Source organism: Zootoca vivipara, chromosome 7 (genome assembly GCF_965207765.1).
Source record: "Zootoca vivipara chromosome 7, rZooViv2.hap1.1, whole genome shotgun sequence".
Lineage (NCBI taxonomy): Eukaryota > Metazoa > Chordata > Lepidosauria > Squamata > Lacertidae > Zootoca > Zootoca vivipara.
In genome coordinates this window covers 3372246-3393071 of record NC_142590.1, presented here as the reverse complement: position 1 = coordinate 3393071, position 20826 = coordinate 3372246, and the positions used below count along the sequence as shown (strand labels likewise).

The following is a 20826-nucleotide window of genomic DNA, read 5'->3' as shown; positions in this document are numbered from 1 at the left end:
AGGGCCAAGTTTGGGGATGCCTGATCTAAAGCACTTAAAACAGTTTCCCACTGATGTTTGAATAGCAGAGTAGTACTCTCTGCATAGAACAGCATTTCTTTTCCCCTACTCCCATGCATCCATCTTTCACTCTGTCTGCTTAAAATACAAACTATTTAGAGTTCTTGGAAATATGATATGGTGGGAGGGGATGTTGACCAATCTTAGGGCTCATCCAGACTTCCGCTTGTCCTGCCACTTTCCCCAGGGAATGCCCACTCTTTAGCGCTGAATCTGAGCAAAGGTGAACTGGATTTTGCAGATTGGCACCCAAGGTGGGTCACAACAGCAGCACTTCCACCATGCAAGGGTTAAGAAACGGGTCCCCAAAAGCATGTTTGGGTCAAAAGTGGAGCCAGGGCAGAAAAAGGTTGAACAAACCAGCTCTACTTTGCTCTCTGGTAGGCAATGCCACACAACCTAATGACAGGACTACCCCTCTCCCCCCCAAATGCCCCCTTCTGAAACAAGGACACAGCGACCCTTCATTTCATTTATTATTTGAGAAACATCCGGCTCTGAGGAGTACAAAGGCTTCAGGAAACACGTAATGAGGGAAAGGCAAATGTTGCAGTGACGTAAAGACATCACCACTAAAAGGAGAGCAAAGGCATTATAAAAACCACACGGGGGGGGCAGGGACTGAACTGTAAGACTTTATGGTTTCTTTCAGCAAATTCAACTTCATGACAGCCAAAAAATACATCTCTAGAGAGGTTTGCATTGCAAAAGGCAAAGGCCAGGGTGGGGTGGGGGTGGGGGTGAGGAGCCAAGGTTCTTAACTGTCCCAAGTGGAAGAAACTCATTGCCATGAGGAATGGTGGCTAAAGGCTGGTCTGGCTTTGCTATTTTTTATGCTGTGGGCTGTTCCACCTTGCAAGAAGTTGCTTCTCTAGTTCCAGCAGCTTCTCATAAAGCTTCTCTGCAGTATCTTCGCTGAGATCCATCTGAAAGACACAGAACCCAGCTGTGATCTGGACAGGTTCCACAGAACCAGCAGCATTTTCTTTCCTTTACCTCAAGCCCCCCACCCCCAAGGAGACCCCAGAGCCATCCCTCCCTTCCATCAGCCAATGGAACCGAGGAGCTGTATACCACAGTTGCTGGCTCCTCTGGCCCAGCTGCTTTCTTGGGGAAATGAAGGTGGCAAGCGGCTGGCACTTCTCAGTGCAAAGCCCCTGGGTTGCAAAATGGCAGGAGCCATAAAACACTCTGCGCATCAATCGTCAGTCTGCGCCTGATCACTGCAAGTGGGGAATGTTGATGCGATCACAGCCTGCTTGTGGGCATGCAGTGGGAGACAACGCTGGCTTGGGTGGGCCTTTGATCTAGTCCAGCAAGGCACATCTTTCGCCCTTGTGTTCAGATAAAGCAGGGGGGGGGGTACATCCAGATAAAAAGCATTTAAAAATAAATGTAGGTTTTAGCCCTTCCTATCTCTAAACCCCCTGGTGAGTAACATTCATTTCTATGAGGCTTTGTGCAGTGGAACTTTCTGGTAGATTCTGCTGCCTCTTAATGGAAGCCTTGCCTCGCTTCATGACGTAGGTCCTCCATAATTTCCTGTGGCATAGGGTGCACCAAAAGCATGAAAGCATGACAACACAATACAAATGAAGGGGTCTACTTACTTTGCGGATCTCAACATAGTTCTTCCCAAATATTGTGGTGCAGCTGTGAAATTTCACCAGTGGGTCCAGCAACTCGGGCTTCTGCTTGAACAGCCAAACCTAGAAAGGGGATACAAACAAGTGAGCAGTTATTTCCTTGCAAGTGTGCTTGACTTAAGACAACCGCTGCCTCTGTGGGGCTCTATTTGGATCTAAAAGGCTCAAACGAGATAACCCCATAATGTAGCTGCCAGGGAGAAGGTAGAATTGGAACCACTGTAATACAGTGCCAATTCCCAGTCCAGGAGGATACCATGATCGATGGTATCAAATATCAACAAGAGATCAAAAAGGTAGAACAATGATGCACTCTCCCCCCCCCCCCGGCAGTCCCAATCTCTGCAGAGCTCATCCATCAGGGAGACCAAGGCCAACTCAGTTCCATGGCTCAGCCTGAACACAGATTCAAATGGATCTAAATAATCTGTGTCCTCCAAGAATGCCTGTATCTGCCCCACCACAGCCCTCTCCACCCAAAGGAGGTACTGGCAGCTGACTGAGAGCTGTTCCAATCTGAAGGGTCCAGAGCCTGCATTCCTGGGCGTGATCATTGCAACTGCCTATTTCATCTTGCTGTTCCATTGTGAGATAAGGACTCCACCAGCTCTCTCCTCTGGAAAATGCCCCAGAGCATTCAGGAACACACCGAGTTCCCTCAGTCTGCAAGGGTGAGCCATCTGAATGTGCCCACCACTCGTTGTCCATCCAAACTGAAGCAGATAATGATCTGACCATGACGGGGGGGGGGCATGGCACTGCCCCTATCCTCAGTCCGTCCCTCATATCACTTGGGGCACAGACTACATCAAGGCTTTGCTCTGCCTGGTGTGTTGGAACGATGACCAACTGAGAAAGACCGATGGTAGTCACGAAGTCTTGAGCCAGCAGCCTCTGTGTGGATATTGATGTCACCCTGGGCCTGTTGTTATTTGGTGAGACAGGCCCTGGACCACTCCCCCCCCACCGCCACCCAAGCGGCATTCACTCAGCCAGCCATCAAGCAACATCCCACACTATAATCGGCACAAACACACTCCTACCTGCAGGCAGGCATCAATCAGATCAAACAAACCGAGGCAGCAAACGCGTGTGCACACACACAGTTGCTGGCTGGGAGTGCAGGCCAGAGTTTGCCCTCCTCACCTCACCCAGCAGGTTCCCCAGAAGTGGGAAGAAAGTGCCCGTGAACCTCTTGCTACACCGGGTATCACAAGGCAAACGCTATGGATCAGACAGGCACAACGTACAACATGTCAAAGTGCCAAAGCATCTTACCAGCGCTTCTGCTCCATTGTACGGCGTCAGCGTATATGTGTTGGTAAAAAGGCGGAACTGGAGTTGTGGGGAGAGAAAAGCAGGAAGTCAGTTCTCTCTTCTTTCTGCTCTATGGCACTGAAGCTGGAGAAGCAACTCCAAGAGGGCAAGGAAAACACCACCACCCTCTGCCTGCCCAAAAGTAGCAGTCATACCCCTCTCTCATACCACTAGAACTTGTAGACGTCCAGCAAAGCTGAAAGTTGCAAGTTCCAGGGCAGACACAACGCCTAGATAAACTAAGAAGGCTGCTCCTACAAGAGGGAGTGACGGCTACCAATTTGGATGGCTTTAAAAGAGGAGACCAATTCCTGGAGGAGAAGCCACAATGGCGATGTTCTGCTTCCGCTGTCAGAGGAAGTATGCTTCTGAATGCTAGTTGCTGTCCATCACAAGTGGGGAGAGGGCTCTGGTGCTCAGGCCCCACTTTGGGGCTTCCCGTGGGCACTTGGTTGGCTACTCTGAGAACAGGATGCTGGAGTAGAGAGAGGGGACACTGGCCTGACCTGGCAGGCTCTTCTTATGATCTTACCCCAAATAAGAAATAGTCAAAAAGGGCTTCCTCTGTAGGAAAATATACTGCAAAGTCTGACAGCACCAGATGCTTGTATTTGTTCCCTTGTCCACTTCAGCTTTTCTCTCTGCTTACAAATTTCTCTGAATCAGCCTCTAGTTCCTAGAAACTAACTTAAGGGTTTACTGCAGTTTCTGAAGACCATCACACTCACCAGCCACAGAATGGGGAAAAATAACTTCCAGATGAAAGGGGGCAAAATCTCAAACGTCATGTTGGTCATCACAACACCTGGACACACAACGCTAGAATACAGGCCCTGTTGAGAGAGCAATGGAGAGAGGGGGGAGGGGGGAGAGAAAGAGAGAGAGAGAGAGAGAGAGAGAGAGAGATGACTCCAGTGGGCTACACTGTGACACACACACAACTGCCGGCAGACACCCACACTCACACTAAGTAGACAGGGCTTGTGTCAGGTTCCTAACAGAAAGAGGTGCAAGCTTTTAAAATATTCCCTCCTGGTTTTGTTAACTTACTATTCTGCCCTTTCTACATGTAAATGACATAAACAACACAAGAATTACTTCTGAATGGGAGGCGGAAATCCTGCATTTGGCTGACTTCAGAGCTGTAAAACCTGAGAGGTTTCCCCTGCCCATTCATTAGAAAGCACTTTCTCTGCTATTGTGGAAGGATGGCTTGGGAAAGAACAGCATCGCCAAGTCACTGCTTTACATGTGATTGCATGTCAATGTGAAGGAAGCTGGTCTCCAGAAATCCCTCACCCCAAAAAAACATAAAGCCGCTGTGCAGTTTCCAAAAGGACATAAACAGCAAAGGCAGGACAAGGAGAGCAACAGTGTGGGGATGTAGACACAGCACTTTTCTTTCTCTTCCTCCCCTCCAAAGCACCCAGTGAAACATCATCACACACATTGTGGAGGGGGAACCCAGTCACAGAAGGCACTTCAGGGCACCCACACCCCAGTGGCAAGTGATTTTATGTTGGATTTTTATTTCCTCTTAAGAAATTATTCATAGATTCGGAGAATCTGAATAAAATAGCGAAGGTGGGCCTTATGGGCGAGGCACTGTGTGGACATCACAAAACAGAAGCTTCTAGTCCATATTAAGTTCTGGTGTGGACTAGGCCTCTGACTCATGCGTGGAAGGAGGACAGACAGGATAGCAAGGGATTGGTGGGGCAGGAACAGATGTGAGAAGTCACAGTGCAGCAGTCTGACCCAGAGAAGGGAGATCAGGGGTCAACTCCTGACTGGGCAGCCTGGAGACAGCCTAAGCGACTTTCCAGGGTCATTGTGACTATTAAAATAGGACCCACAGGAACAGCAGGACATCTTGCCAATTTGCTCTCAGCTCTTAAGGGCACTTTAGAGAAAGAACTGTCTTATCATGAAATTGCTATTGGCCATGGTCAATTTTATTTCACCCCAATACGGAAACAACATTTTACAGGGGGGTGTTGCAAAGATAAACAAGACAAGATTGTGATACACCTTGCATATTTTAAAAAACGCTCCATAGGTGACAGTGTATAATGTTGTCCAAAACAAGGGCAAAATCTGAACCAAAGTAACCCAAGTTTGTATTTGTTCATTTCCTTGTACTTATATCTTACCCTTCATCACAATAGGGGCCAAGAGCAACAAGGACATTAGCAGCAGCATCACATAATATACAAAGATCTTGGTAAATAACTATGCTTTTACCTTGCATCTCAATGAGTCCAATGTTCGGGGACAACCAACTGTAATTTGGAAAGGAGTTCCATAATCTGGGGGCCACCATGGAGAATGCAGTCTCATTTTGTCACCCACACAGCACAAAAAAAGCTAAAATTCTATGTCCTGTATAAATTATGCCAATTAAACAAATTTGCTCAAGACCCCTTAGTCTGCATGATTTATTTTGCTTTCCCTATTCACAAGAAGGGAAAATAGAGGAGTAGTCAATCTGATAAAAGCCTCCCCTTTTCCCACCCTCAAAATTCAGGCATTTGACCAGGCATTGTCTGTTAAGTTGAAAGCTTGTTTTTGCAGCCATGTGTATTAGAAACTTCCTTTTAAAAAAAGGAAGAGACAGATTCTCAGGAGACTGAATTCTGTAGCCAGTACCAAATTCAGTGGCTTGTCCTGAGTTTGTGCTGAACTCCCAAAACATTTGAGTACAAATGTTCCAGGGATTAAGCAGCGGTTCAGAAAAGTCGCAACACAATGGGAGGAATTCAGAGTCACACTACATCAAGTGTTCCTCCACCACAAGCGTTTCAGCTTGCCAGACGGGGCGCCCCCCTCACTCTTCTCACCACATTCTGGGGGTCTCCCCAACCCACACACCTCAGAGCCAATTTGGGAGGCATGAGGTGTGTAGAGGGGGGACCCCATTGCAGATGTGTAAGTCCTTGCACAGCCTTCCACTGATGGGACTCACACCCAATTATCTTGGCGCCCTTCGCCAACCTTCCTGAAAAGAATGCCATCTTCTTTTGCTTTCTGTCGGAAGGGCCAGCGGACACAGATGGGATGAGAAGCACTTTGAAAGGACTAGGACAGGGTGCTCTCACCTGCTTGTTGAACCGGTTGTTCAGAGCCACACTTGTAAGGTCAGTAGCATATTTAGAAGAGCTGTAGGCCTCCTTGCCTTGCCTGTGCTGAAAGTCATCGAGGCAGAAGTTAGATTTGCAGGCATTGACTGAAGAGGTCCAGACAAGCTTGCTGGGCCTTTCAAGGCAGCAGAGCAGAGGCTCCAGGTTACGGATCTGCAAAAATGAAAAAACCAGGCTTTGGCAAGGCTCCAAGTTCCTTCCTCAAGCAGCATACAATCTAGAACAAGGGTTCCCAAACTGTGGTCCACAGTATGCCTGTGGATTTGTGTTTGAAGACAAGAGACAGCACATCCATCACATTAAACATTTATATTGAGTTTTAACTGTTTTAATTGCTTCTTTTATTTCTTATATTGTATTTGAATTTTGGATTTGAATAAATTTAAATTGTAATACTGTACAATGTGAAATAAAAGCAGCAATAAAAACACGGTTAAAATAATTATAAATATTTACTATATTTAATATCAGTCAAACTGTAATATAATATATAAAAAACAAAAGGAGCAATTAAAATACAATTAAAAATCATACAGCACCTAGCACAGTGCACTACAATTACTACAAAGGGGGGGGGGAATCATTATCCACTAAGCTCCTCTGCAATTTTCAAGTGGCCCATGGAGTAAAATGTTTGGCAACCCCTGATCCAGATCCTTCCTCACAAGTTCTACTTGCAAGAAGTACGGTATGTTCTGCATTTTCATCTAGGAAAGAAAAAAAGACTATAAATCAGAATGAGTCTAGCACAGACCCAATAGATATCCCCCTCCTATTGGCATTTTTTTTATTTTTTTAAATCAATATTGTTTTCAGAATACAGTGGTACCTCCAGTTACAAATTTAATTCGTTCCGGAGGTCCATTCTTAAGCCAAAACTGTTCTTAACATGAGGCGTGCTTTCGCTAACGGGGCCCCCCCGCTACTGCCGCGCCCCCTGCACACAACTTCCACTCGCATCCCAGGGCAAAGTTCGCAACTAGGGGCATCTACTTCCAGGTTAGTGGAGCTCTTTACCTGAAGCATTTGTAAGGAGGACGGTACGTAACCCAAAGTTCCACTGTATACATTCTAAAACAAAGCTGACCCACACTCAACAGAACCAACAGGATTTCCCCAAAGATCCTTAAAGTACTTTACAAATGTATTTACTTTCCTGTTCATACAACATGACTTATAACAGTATACATCGGGGAAACATATTCTTCTTAAGTGAACCACAAGTCAGTATAAACCTTTGGAACAGGTCCTTGGTTTCCGATTTCACAGCACGGGCATGAAATTGTAACACAGCACTTTGCAACGCCACTCATGTGTTATAGATGCACGGCAGCATCGCCACCGTCCTTGGACAAGAGGTTTTGCCCTTCTTGACAGTTAAGGTTCCACCTGCTTTGCCAATAAAACCTACAGCTTCATGATTGTGTTGCCCCAACTCACCCCTGCCTCTCCTGCCAGAATACATTAGCTCTATGCAGTGGACACTAAAGGAAATGACAGGATAAAATTGTGGAGATAAAGCTACTATACCGGCTACTATATTGTCAACATTTTTTTGTCCTGTGGCCAAACTGCAGCTTACAAGATTGCCTCTGCTGGAGGTTCACTGAAAGGACCAGCAGTGAGTTGAGTCCTGAAGTCAATGAGGCAGAAATTTTGGTCGGCTTTTCTGTCAGCTACCACCCCATTGTGAAATCGGCAGATCACATCCAGAAAGTCAAACCAGATGCTGCTGCTGCTGCTGCAGAATTGAGCCCAAAAAGCAACTACACCAAAGCAAATCTACTGAGACTTCTTCAGTTTTTGAGAATTAGCACATTCAATTTAATCTTCCGAGACCAGCAACAGCCACCAAAGTTGAGAGCTAGAGATATTACATTACACTGACTGACAAAGGACCAACTTCTGGCAAACTTACCTATGCAAGTATGCATCCTTATTCTTATCTGCAGAAGGCTCATCAGATATACCACTGTATTAACTAAAGAGGTGAGAGCTTGTTCACAACCATCTTTAATGCTGGCATGTAGGGAAACATTCCACAATACATAGATCACCTAGAATAATGCCTTGCAATATATGTACAAACCCCCAGATAACATTTGCACAACACCAGGATGTGTGACACAAACGAGGTAAAAGCTTCCCTACCAGTACGAAATGTCCGAAGAGATTTGTTTGGAAGACCTCCTGAAGGTCATCTGCAGTGACCCTGTCCCCTTGGCTCATCAGCCCCTCTGCCGTAGTCAGCATCTGGTATGCCCTCCTGAAAACAGGGGAAGAGGTTATAGAGTAGAAGAGAGGACTGCTGCCCTTAGGAGAAACCTCTAACCAATATTACAGTCCTTGCAACTGAATGGGAGTGTGGGTGGAGATGGCTTATGCCGGCAAAAAGGAAGCAATCTTTGAGAAATGACAGAAACTGTAGCTCGTTTTTATCTGGAACATCGTTCCAAACTGTGATCCAAGGACTACCACTAATCCCAGGTGATTCCCATGGTTACAATGAAAGGAACAGAAGAACAAGTAAAATAAATAAAAGAGCCAGAAAGTTATTGGATGTTTTAATTACATGCTGAAGAGGCGGCTGGTTTTTAAAATGCCTTTATGTTAGTTGCCCAGTTGGCCACTGGTGGAAACAGGATGTGGGACGAGATGAACTCTTGGCTGGATCCAGCTGTGCCCTTGTGTTCTTTTCGGCACTGCAAGCCAGTTGCAGAGGAAATTTCTATGAACCCCCTAGTTGTGTGCACAGCTTTCCTCTGGATCGCATCCACAAAGAGACAAATATAATAGTTGTGTTTGAATTTGAGAGATTCTTCAAGCAGCCTCCCAGGTTGCGGCTGTTAAGAAGCAAACCAAAATGGCAGCCTTCAGTTCAACCAAGAGCTGCTATTCTAGAACAAGGATTTCAGAAACAATGGCCACATTGACATGGATTGTCAAACAAGCTATGATGAGTCTCAGAGGAAAGAAATCACAGCTTGGCTTGCTCAATTTTGTGTATTTCTCCCTCCTGTCTGTTGTCCCAAAACCATCACATTGCTCCTGTAACTGGCATTGCCTCTCCATCACCAACTTCCTTACAATTGGACAGCTGTGCAAACAAAGTGAGAAATTTTCACCAATTTTCAACTGCTATCCACCTGCCCCAAGCCAAACCAGCTGCCCAGCACAGACACACACCATGCTGCCTTCAGATCAGAAATTCTGAATCCATTAAGTGACGGGGGAGGCTATTAGTTTTTTTGTTTTGTTTTGATTAAGTAATTTGCTGGCTGAAATGATAAAATTTGTGGGTAGGTGCAATGATCAGGATAGCCAATTTTAAAAAGTTGTTGTGTTTTCAACATGGAGTCCTATATAGACAGCAAAGTAGCAAAGCAGGTGAAACCTCTTTCAATTTTATCTCCATTTGCCTCACAACCTGAAGCAAGAGAGCTACTTCTGGAAAAGTAACCCCAAGAGTTGCTTAGCCAGGGGGAGTGGCTTTGTTTTCCCACTGGTCTTGCCTCCCACCTCTGTAACTTCGTGAGTACGGTATCTATCTGTGGCAGGACACCAAAACAAAGGTTAAAAAACCAGGATCCTGGCTCAGGCATCATAAAAAAAACCAAACAAGTCAAAAATGAGCCATGGTTTCAAATCATGCTTTGCTGTCTGGAAATAAACCATTGTTAGTGTGGGGTGGACTCAGACACTTAAAAAACAACAACCCACAGTTGGGCTAAACGAACCATGGCTTTGTGTTATGTGTGGATAAAGCCTATGAGGTGACTGATACTTTAGGATTCTTGTGATACAAAGCCAGGTGTGTGTCTGGAAATAATTAGCAATGGGTCAGAAGAAAAGTGGAGTTGTCCACTTCTACAACAGGAACAAAGCTAGCAGAAAGTATATTGCAGTTGGCAGGAAACCTAAAACAGAAGGCAGATTTGATGTTATTTTTGATTGGCAGAATGCACAGCAGTGTGAGGTAGCAGGGATCCATCCTGTTGCCAGAGACGGCCAATGGCTACAGCTACCTTGGGTAAGTAACAATACCTGGTTGTCGATTCCTCAGCAGTATAACCTACCTTGGAGGCTCATTATCAGAACACACAAGATGAAGATAGCAAACAACTTTATGCAAATAAGGACTGCTACATAAAACCAAGACAGAAATGTAGATCCCGTGTCAGAAAGGAAGTAGCACATACTGGGCAAAAGAGGACTTTGCTTCATTTTGTTCCTCTTGAGGATGTTCCATCATTGAAGCTAGACAGGTTTGGGGCTGGTCAGTATTTGGATGGGAGACTGCAGGGGAAACCCAAGTGTGTTGCTTTGAACTCCTTAGAGGAAGAGCAGGATACAAAAGTAAATAGAACAGGCAGTTGTTAGGTTAGAGATTTTAAGCCATTTCAGGATTCTTCTCTGGGAACACTAGCTCAAGGCGTTTCAGTGGTCTAACAAGGAGATCACACTCGGTTTGACAAAACGCCGATTACAGAAAATACAAGTCAATGGTGTTCTCACAGCTCGAATTTGTGTGCGTCTTCCCCATTTCTAAAAAGGATGAACTCAAAAATTGGGAAAAAAGAGAAAGGAATGAGTGCAGGCACAGAAAGGAAAACAGGTAAATATTAAGACATTGCAGCTTGGATAACTGAGAGAGAGACACAGGATAACTTTGCTGTCAAGAGCCTTTGACAGTTGTGTATAAGGAGGAATTTTGGCAGATGCAGCTTATCGTGACAAAGGGGCTGCACCTGCTGAAATGCCTTCTTCTATTCAGGAAATTCAAAAGAGGCTGGAACCTTCCCTTCCCTTGCATCTGATCACCTCACATGAAGCTTAGAGGGCACAATCTGTGGCTCACAAGAACTTGATGGAATCCAGAAATTACGGTAGGAAACAAACAAGAAACTTTCTAGTCCACATGGTTACAGAGATGCATTTGAAAATGTGTGTGGGGGGTGTCTCAGTCAAGGAGTCAAGTAGCAATGCCCAAATGAAAGTATTTCCAACTCTCATACATCAATACATTTCTCAAGGTCCAGCCCACGTTTTTGATGTAAACAAATTTTTATTCTCACAGTCCTTTTTTTAAAAGTACCAGTACCTTACTCACAGACTAAAAAGATGGAGGCTGGGAAAAGAACATGATAGAAAAGGGCAGACACACAATAGGGAAAAAGAATGAGGAGGTAAAGGTTGAAAGCAGGTAAGCCTCAGCCACCATTTCAATATATAATTCTATTTCTATTTCAACAGAGATGAAGAGACAGAAGCAGGACTCCTAGGTTTGGCGGACAGGATGAGGCCAAGAGAATGGTGAGAATTTGGAAGGACAAAGGTCAAAGAACAAGAGACGAGAGATGAAGGCAAGATCTTGAAAGCAAGCAGCAAGAGTTTACAGCAAATGGGACACGGAAAAGGGAGACAGCGAAAAGGAGAGAGGAAATAGGATCCTCAACTTATTCCAGATACAGATATTGTAACAGGACTGCTAGACAGTCTTCCTGTGTTTCCAACTACACTGACAAGGGCAAGTAAACTGCAAATGTCACACATGTTCCAGGACAGCTTTGTTGCTGTCTTACTGGTCTAGCCACCTGCTCAACATAAAAGCATTGTTCCTGACATACAGAGGTAGGTAAGTATGAGTGTGTGTGGTTGGATTCAGTCCATTTGTTTCATTTTTTGGGGGAAAAGACTAACAAATATTAGCATTACTACTTTGTGTAGGCCCATAGGTATAAGTGGGACATACGTTAGTCAGGCAACTAAAGTTTCATTGAGTTCCATGGGCTGAATTCTACTAAGCAGGTGCACTATGGGAGACACACAATGAATCTCACTAGTCCTCTGCCAAAAAGAGAAGGCTTTTTTTGGGGGGGGGGGACTGGAGAACCCACAGGAAATGCTTACACTGACAGGACCACTGGAAGGGCACAATGCTGAAATCCTCCCTGTGAGTCTACTGAAAGTATGACAGGACTCAGGATCCAACCCATATATTTTGCATTTAGGCAGATAGCGAGCTGAGCTGCTTCCCAACTAGAGTCCCAATCCCTCCGCAGGATCCTCTATGCATGTTTAAGTGGCTCAGGCAGACTGACACCGATTATGTCTTAATGGTGTCATTCCCCCTCCTTTTTCACATTACTTCTTTCTCTGTTTTTGTCTGCCTCTGTTTCTCTCTCTCTCTCCCTCCCTCCCTGAACAGAATATAAAACTTCACACATCTGACAAAGTGGATGCAAATCCTTGAAAGATAGATTGTTAGACTTTACACGTCACAAGAGTCTGTTGTTTTTGCAGCAGCAGGCTGACAAGCCAACCCTTCTGAACACAAACACACACACACACACACACACACACACGAACATAAATACCAGTCTGAACTCACTATGCAATTTTATCTGAGCACAATTCAAAGTGTTGGTGCTGACCTTTGAAGCCCTAAACGGCCTCGGTCCAGTATACCTGAAGGAGCATCTCCACCCCCATCATTCAGCCCAGACACTGAGGTCTAGCGCCGAGGGCCTTCTGGCGGTTCCCTCACTACGTGAAGCCAAGTTACATGGAACCAGTCAGAGGGCCTTCTCAATAGTGGCACCCGCCCTGTGGAACGCCCTCCCACCAGATGTCAAGGAGAAAAACAACTATTGTACCGGACTTTCAGAAGACACCTGAAGGCAGCCCTGTTTAGGGAAGCTTTTAATGTTTAATAGATTGTTGCATTTTACTGTTCTGTTCTGTTGAAAGCCGCCCAGAGTGGCTGGGGAAACTCAGCCAGATGGGCAGGGTATAAATAAATTATTACTAATTATTATTATTATTATTTTATACACCACTTATATGCCAAAATGGCTTCCGATACACTTGGCTTCTAATATGTTTCACATTAGGAACATTGGAGGCAGCCTTGAGGTAGAGGGTGCAGGATCATCACCTTGAGACGTAGAATCAGAAAGAATAGGGCTTTGTTTGGTTTTATTCCTTGTTTACTCCTCAGTGCTATCACATAATCAAATGTACCTCTGCAACAGTGAAGGGTAACAAGTAACTAAAAAATAAATAAATACACACACACACTGAGGAAGCTTCACATTTTCTAACCTCTAATAAGAGCCTATTAATTTTCTGCCTGCATTATATGCAGGAAAGGAAGTGCAATGCTAAGAGGGTAGCCTTGAGTCAGATTTTGCTCACTGACATATTGCAGCATTCTGTCTCAGAAGAGAAATGTTCACGACCCATTCCATAACTTTAGGTTTGTAACATGTGGGATGGAGGCCAGATAAAGAGTGAGGTCAAGACTTTGTTTCCCCTGGACAACCCCGCCTAAGTAACTCCGTGTTCTCCCCTCCTATCCACAAAGCCAGGCAGAAAATGAAGACGAGCGACTGAACAGTTAATATCTAACATACCTGGAGAAGATGCCACGTATAAATGCCCATAAACTGATACGTGGATTTACCATGATCCCAGCATTCAAAAAGAGATAATCCAGCCGATGAAATCTACACCAAAACAAAAATGGTGGTTATTGAAAGGATGGGAAAGCAGTCTTAAATAGCAATTAACCAGAGCTAGAGTACCCCAGAATTTAAAATATATTTATTTTTTAACAGGATTCATACACTAATCACCCCAAATTTCTAAGTAGTTTATATAAAAGTTAATCAAAAAAATTTCCTAATGTCTGGTCCAACACCAAATCTTTCTAAGGAAGCACACTAGGGGTGAATTCTCAGAATTAAGTGGTCAAGCTTGTCCTAAACTGTTTTAGGCTGCAGGTTGGAATGCTCTCCCATTTGGGGGAGGAGGGGCAGAAACCTCCCTACATACAAAAAGCTAGTATGCCAGGGGATTATGATGAAACATTTCCCCTGAGATACTTGCTTTCTACCAGCAAGGAGTTTCTTCGTAGAACATTTCAACATATAATCTCATCCCATCTATAGCTTAATGAAGACTTGATTCCGCCAGTTGTGCAAACCACCTCTCTCGGCCACCACACATTACACAATCACATCTCAGAACAGGTCCGATTCAAGCAAGAAAAGTAAGCCCTGGAAAGGTGATGAGTTAAGGAAGCAGCTCTCTGGAGGACACCCACAGCACAGGCAGCCTAACCAATCCATTCCCGTCCCGCCCCTGCCCCCCCCCCACATACCTTGCCTTGATCTCTTCTGCTGCGCGTAAGACAGAGTCCATCTTGCTAACATCTATTTGAACTATGCTGACATCTGCATTGGGGAAGCAGGACAACAGGTGGTTACGGGTGGCGTTTGCCTTCTCTAGGTTCCTGCAGGCCAAACACACGTGGAGGCTGGTATCTTCCTGGAGGAGACGCTCACACAGCGCGGATCCAATTCCACTGCAACAGTAAGAGCACAGGATCAGGGCCAGCCATAGAGCGTCCAGTACCACAACTTGTGGCCTAATATGATGCTACTTTCCTAGATCCAAACTGAAAACACTCCCTTCAAAACAAAACCAAGAACTGTGCACTTTCAAGGGCTTCTTCTCCTCTTCCTTCTGGGTATTTTGCACAGACCCACATGAAATAATGTGCCTTCACAATTAGTGAGCAGGACATTTGAGAAGTCTCTGACGATTGCCCTTCTTGGCTTATTAAAACTAGCAGAGAAGAGAGGTCCATCTGAGTCTAGAAAGTTGCACATCCCTCCGTGATGGGACTGTGACAATGACACATGTCTGAACCCACATTTGAGTTCACCACTCACTCTTACACACACTGCCAACAATTGTGACCGCATTTGCGATGAATATGTGTTAATCCTTAATCTGATGCCCACAAGCCGTTTTCACACAGAGGGAATAAAGTTTAGTTTATTACATGAAATGAGCATGACAGAATACATAAATTCTGCTTCAGACAGCAAAATTACAATTTAAGCAGGCGGCAAATCCTGCCCTACACAGACACCATGATCTAAAGAGTGAAAGAATCCCTAACTAGTCTCAAAACCCTACAGAAAGTAAGTGTGACAATTTGCCACAGAAACCATGGAATGGCTATATAAATTCAATTCATAAGCTATCTGGAGATCCACTGGCAAGATACAGGTTTGCCTTGACGGAGCCCCAATAGGAAACGCCTCAAGCAAGAACAAGGACTTGACCCCAAGACTGTGATTTCAAACCTGAGAGGAAGGCATAGGACATAGAACCAAGGACTGAAGGAGGAGGATGGTTCACGCAAGCGAGGGCAAAACTAGCCTTTTTTAAAAAAATTAAAACCTGGGGCAATAAATAAATAAATCCTGCTAGCAATGCACTCAAGAAGATATCCAACCAGGAATCAGTTATCTAGGTAAGGGAAACCTGGAAAGCTTTCAAATGGAGGTACACAGCTATGAAAGCCATGGATTCAAAAGACACTCGGGAAGCTTTGCAGAGGCTAAATGCGAGCCCTTGGTATTGATTGTGCATCCCTCTGAACAGGAACCCCAGGAACTCACAGTTTCACAATACACCGTTTCAGTGATCTGAAAGTAGCTGTACTGAACTTTCAGAGATGAACCATTTTGGGGGATAGTTTCCCAGGAGAAGGGAAATGTCCATAGGAATAGTATGCAAAAATTTTCTCAGGGCAATATATTTGTCTAGCTGATACAAACCCAGAACTGGGGGACTGTCACCATCTCTTTTTGGAATAATAAAGTAACAGCTTGCTTCAATGCGAAGAAAGGAACGGAGGCAGTGGCTGAACTAAAGAGCAGCAGGCAGAAGAGCAGGCTTGGAAGGGGACTGTAAATCACGGCTGCAGTCGCTTGGCTAGTGGCAAGTCAACTGCTCCACCTGGAGAACTACTTCTTATTCATCACCCATAAAGCTAACTGCGGCGGCTCCTAGTACATGCTGCTTTCTTATCCCCAGCCAGGAAGAAATAAACCAGAGCTTTGGCTTGGCATTTTGTGTGAACCAGCAGCAAACTGACAACAACTCAGCTTCCGCTCAAGCTTTCTTAGAGCAGTGGTTCCCAGCCTTTTTGGCCATGCTCCACCTAAGCATCTCTAAAATCCTGATGCCACCCCCCCCCCCGGTGACATATAATTCTTATTATTCAAAAAGTGAACTCCTATTCACGTGGAGGAAGCCTAAAATGACATAAACTTGGTCCAACGAGCTTCCAAATTGCCCCCCTTAAAAATCAAATTGTCCCCCTGTGGGGCGTGTGCCCCATGTTGGGAACCATGGCTTTAGAGTGAAACAAGGTGTGAATGCTGGTTTTCATGAAATGGTTTGCTTCCTCCTGGTGTGGCAGAGAAGAGGAGCCATGTGGATTGTAACTACCGTAGTGTTAGTCCTGCTCAGAGAAAACCAAATGAAATTACCGGCAACAGACATGACTGAAGTCCATTAATTTCAATGGGTCTACTTTGAGTGGAACTTAACGGGCTAAAATCCTGTAAGCCACCTGACTGTTACATGTGAAACAGACCGTTGTTTTATGAACTTTTATCACTCCCTTTTATTCTAAACTAAAAATGCCAGAACACTTTTCCATACAGTATGCTCATAATGCAGGTGCTTCAGCCCCTTCACTAGCAGATGCCCTATTGAATTCAATGGGGCTTACACTCTCAGCGAAGTGAAGTTGGGACTCTAGTTTTAGGCTGCAATCCTGTGCACACTTACCTGAAAGTGTGTCCCACTGAACTCAATGAAGCTTATTACTTTTGAGTGGCTATGTATAGGATTGCACCCTTGGTGGTTGTTTTCCAATAGCTTTGCTATCTCTACAATGTCTTTTGAGATGGGATAACCAGCACTGCACATGGTATTCCAAATATGGCCACACCATGTATTTACAAATACAGTGGAACCTTGGTTTATGAACACCTCGGTTTACGAATTTTCGGTTTACGAACGCCACGGACCCATCTGGAACGGATTAATCCACTTTCCATTACTTTCAATGGGAAAGTTCGCTTCAGTTTATGAACGCTTCAGTTTATGAACAGACTTCCGGAACCAATTGTGTTCATAAACCGAAGTACCACTGTATTGACTGCTGTGTTTTCAATAATGTACAGATGTTAGATGCAAGACTTCAAAACGAAACAAAAAAGTTCTCTAAGAAGCAAGACATAAAGCACATTACAATAATGTTAAAATGCAGTGATAAACTTTGATTCCATACACTATTAGTGCCTCTTGTCAAATCTACAAAGCAGCCAGTACTATAACATTAAACACTAGTGGATTTTAGCCCGTTTAAAAACGGGCGCTAGAGGAAGCGGCCTGCCGGGACTGGCTTGGCGGTGGCGGGTCTTCCCGCCACCGCCAAGCCAGTCCGCAGCGGGGGGTTTTCGCCGTTTGCCTTCCCCTGGGGGAGGCAAACAGCGAAAAACCCCGCCGCGCCGCAATTCGGCTCCGGGACTGGCTTGGCGGTGGCGGGATGTTCCCCCCACCGCCAAGCCAGTCCGCAGCGGGGGCTTTTCGCCGTTTGCCTTCCCCTGGGGGAGGCAAACGGCGAAAAACCCCGCCGCGCCGCAATTCGGCTCCGGGACTGGCTTGGCGGTGGCGGGTCTTCCCGCCACCGCCAAGCCAGTCCGCAGCGGGGGCTTTTCGCCGTTTGCCTTCCCTCGAGGGGGAGGCAAACGGCGAAAAACCCCGCCGCGCCGCAATTCGGCTCCGGGACTGGCTTGGCGGCGGCGGGAAAAAGGGGAGGAATTCCTCCCCTTCTTCCCGCCGCTGCCAAGCCAAAGCGGGCCTCCCTCCGCGCCGTCCCATGCCGGGGGGGGGAGCGCTTCTCTCCCCCGCCGCCTCACCGCGCACCTCCAGCATGAGACTGGGCTTCGGAGCGGCGGTTGGCGGAGCGGCAGTTGGCTGTTCCCTGTGTCCCGAGAGCACGGGTCCAATCCCTGTGTCCCTGGTTGTCCCTCCGTCCAATCCCTGTGTCTCTGGGGGACATGCGCAGTACCCCAGGGACACACGGGACATCTGGACGCAGGGACAACATGGACATTATTATATAGGATTAAACATACAGATAAACCTATTGCAAGACAGATGTTGACACTTTCCTAAAAATCCAAGTTATGAAATCCACCCTTTTCATTGCTGTTGTCACAACTGTTCACACACAGGTACCTTTAAAGCACATAATTCTGGGTGCTGCTCTTTACCCCTTACACAGCTACAGTTCCCAGGGAAAGAGTAAGCTTGGAGTGTGGTTCAAAGTGGGCTGTAGACACAGGCAGCCTCTGCCCCCAATGAGCCTCGATAGCTCAGTTAGCAGAGCATGAGACTCTTCATCCCAGAGTTGTAGGTTCGAGCCCCACGTTGGGGAAAAGATTCCTGCCCTGCAGGACTAGATGACCCTCGTGGCCCCTTCCAACTCGACAGCTCTGTAATTCTGTGAATCGTGTCGGCTTTGATACCGTGCGCTCCTTTGCCCTGGGCGCCAGGTCTTGCCTGCTTCGCCCCGTCTCCTCCTTTAGCACCCCCGCGAGCCGCCCAGGAGACCTCCGCGGATCCGAGAGGAGCACAACCCGGCGGACGGCAAGTCCCGCTTCCACCCCGTCCCAGCATCGGGGTCCGCCGAGCTCACTGCACTGCCGGGTCTCCGGTCTCTCCCCGACCTGCTGCAGGCAAATCAGGCGCCCCGAGCACTTTTGCCGCCGCTAGTTTGTTCTTGGACAGATCTAAAGCGCCGCCGAGTCTCCTCTTCGGAACCCAGTTTTTCAGCCCCCGCTTTCAGGTGCGAAATTCCCCCTTTTTGCTCTAGAGGTGTCTAAATACCTTGAAGGGTCCCCAGAAGAGACCTCGCTTCCCTTACCTGCTGGCGCCGGTGATAACGGCCACCTTCTGCATGGCGAACAGCACAGGCGGGCAGCGGAGGCTGGAGGAGGCGAGGAGCCGGCGAGGACGAGCCGCCAGCAGCCACGGCTTGGCCCCGCCTTCCGCCCCGCCCAGGCCCCGCCTTCCGCCCTGCCGGCTCAAAACCACGCCCCTCCTACTGCCCTTCGCCTCCCTGGCCCAATCAGAGTGCTCGCTCGGGGCCAAGCGGCGAAGTGGCGTGACGGTAGCCCGATGGCGAGGCAGGCGGCAAAGGGAGGCCTGGCAACCATTCAGCTTGGAGGCGCAGGGGCTCGGAGAGGCCGGGAGGCCTGTCGATCACCGCCACTCAGGCTCCTCATTGGTTGGTTGGACCGGGAGGAAGGGCCATAAGGAAGTTGTGGTTGCTGTAATGCGCTTATTGATAAAGCTGCCTTTCCCTTCTGGGGCTCGAGGCGGTTTAAAAATAAGAGCATCTTAACGCCATAAGGGGGGAGCCCCAATCATTAAAAAACAGACATTGATGGAACTGTATAAACATGTTATAATAATTTTTAAGGTCATATATAAGAGAATTAAATGTTCATAACTGTATCTATAAACCACAGGTCTGAAACCCCACAGATTAGGTCCTGAACAAATGGACCTCAAATATTTCTCTGCAAGGTCAAATTGGGAAACCTCCCCATTGTCTCTTTCCTCACAAATCCTGTCTTAAGGGTGTGTCTGTGTATGAATAGGGTGAGCCTGTGACCTGGATTCAGGAATAGTTATCACAAAAAGAGTGGTGAAATGGCCCAGGTAATGCAATCAGTGATCCATTATCCTGGCAGACAGGAGATCAACAACGCACTCAGATTTCTGTTGTAGACCACCTTTTCTGTGATGTAGGTATGATGTATCTGGAGGGTGGTCTTGGACTCCAGGACGGGCAATTTAAAATGTCTATATAAGGGCTTGCATGCATGGCTCGGGGTCCTCCTCCTCTCTCCTGCATGTGGGGGAGCACCCTGTTGCAACAGTTAATAAAAATCAGGCTTACTAGCTGCTTTGCTTCTCAATATTCTCTGGTTGGTCTCTGTTATTTGCTCCTACTGATAGAGAACCCACAAAAGGACTCTCTATGGGCTCTTGGGTAGCTACCCCATAAGGGAAAAAGAGAAGTTTTTCCTTACATCATACACACAGCCTTGCAAATTATTACTACTATGGTATATTTATTCCTACCCTGCCTTTCCCCCTGCAGAGCATTCACCTCCTGGGAGGGCCTGGCTGATCCTGGGAGTTGAAGGAGAGCAAAACCTGTTCTGCCCTCTTCCTTGCTCCCTCCAGCCTAGTCATTCACAGTTGAAACCCTAGAGCTGGCCTTCACTTCTGCCGACAAGACTTGGCCAAGAAGGGGAGACTTCCCTCCACATGGAGTCTTCTGCCCTGGGGGTGGTTCCCATTGATGGGCCATTTATTCTCTCTTATTCCTAAATGGCTTGCACTCAACTGGCCCTGAGTTTGCATGAGCTAAACCTAGGAATTTTCGTGTTTGGCACAGTTTAATCAAACTTTGCTTAACCCAAACTTTTACTAAATCAAAGAATTGTGAGGTGATCTAGCTGCCGCCCCACAACTATGATGTATTAAAAACATGCAAATAATCACATTAAAAGCAAGACTCAGCTACATTAGTAACAAAACCAATTTGAATGCGTTATAAAAATGCAACACCAGATGGCACAAGAGAGCACAAAACCTTTCTATAGTGTTTTTACATAGGGTTTTCCCCCCTTTTGTTATAATGATTTAATTTCTGACTTATTTATAGTGGGGTTTTTTCCCCTGTGTGTAGATCCACCCACAGTCAGTTCCCC

General features: G+C 46.3%; 1 protein-coding gene across 1 annotated transcript; it reads right to left on the bottom strand.

The window, feature by feature from the left end:
- Positions 1–518: 518 nt before the first annotated feature.
- Positions 519–19084, bottom strand: HSD17B7 (hydroxysteroid 17-beta dehydrogenase 7). Its single transcript, XM_035123960.3, has 10 exons — positions 18966–19084; positions 14328–14531; positions 13579–13671; positions 10363–10494; positions 8315–8429; positions 6122–6316; positions 3752–3856; positions 2985–3041; positions 1671–1769; positions 519–986 (listed from the first exon to the last, which is right to left on the bottom strand). Exons 1-10 carry the CDS (start codon positions 18998–19000, stop codon positions 885–887), a joined length of 1137 nt encoding a protein of 378 aa, XP_034979851.2. The 5' UTR covers positions 19001–19084; the 3' UTR covers positions 519–884.
- Positions 19085–20826: the final 1742 nt, after the last annotated feature.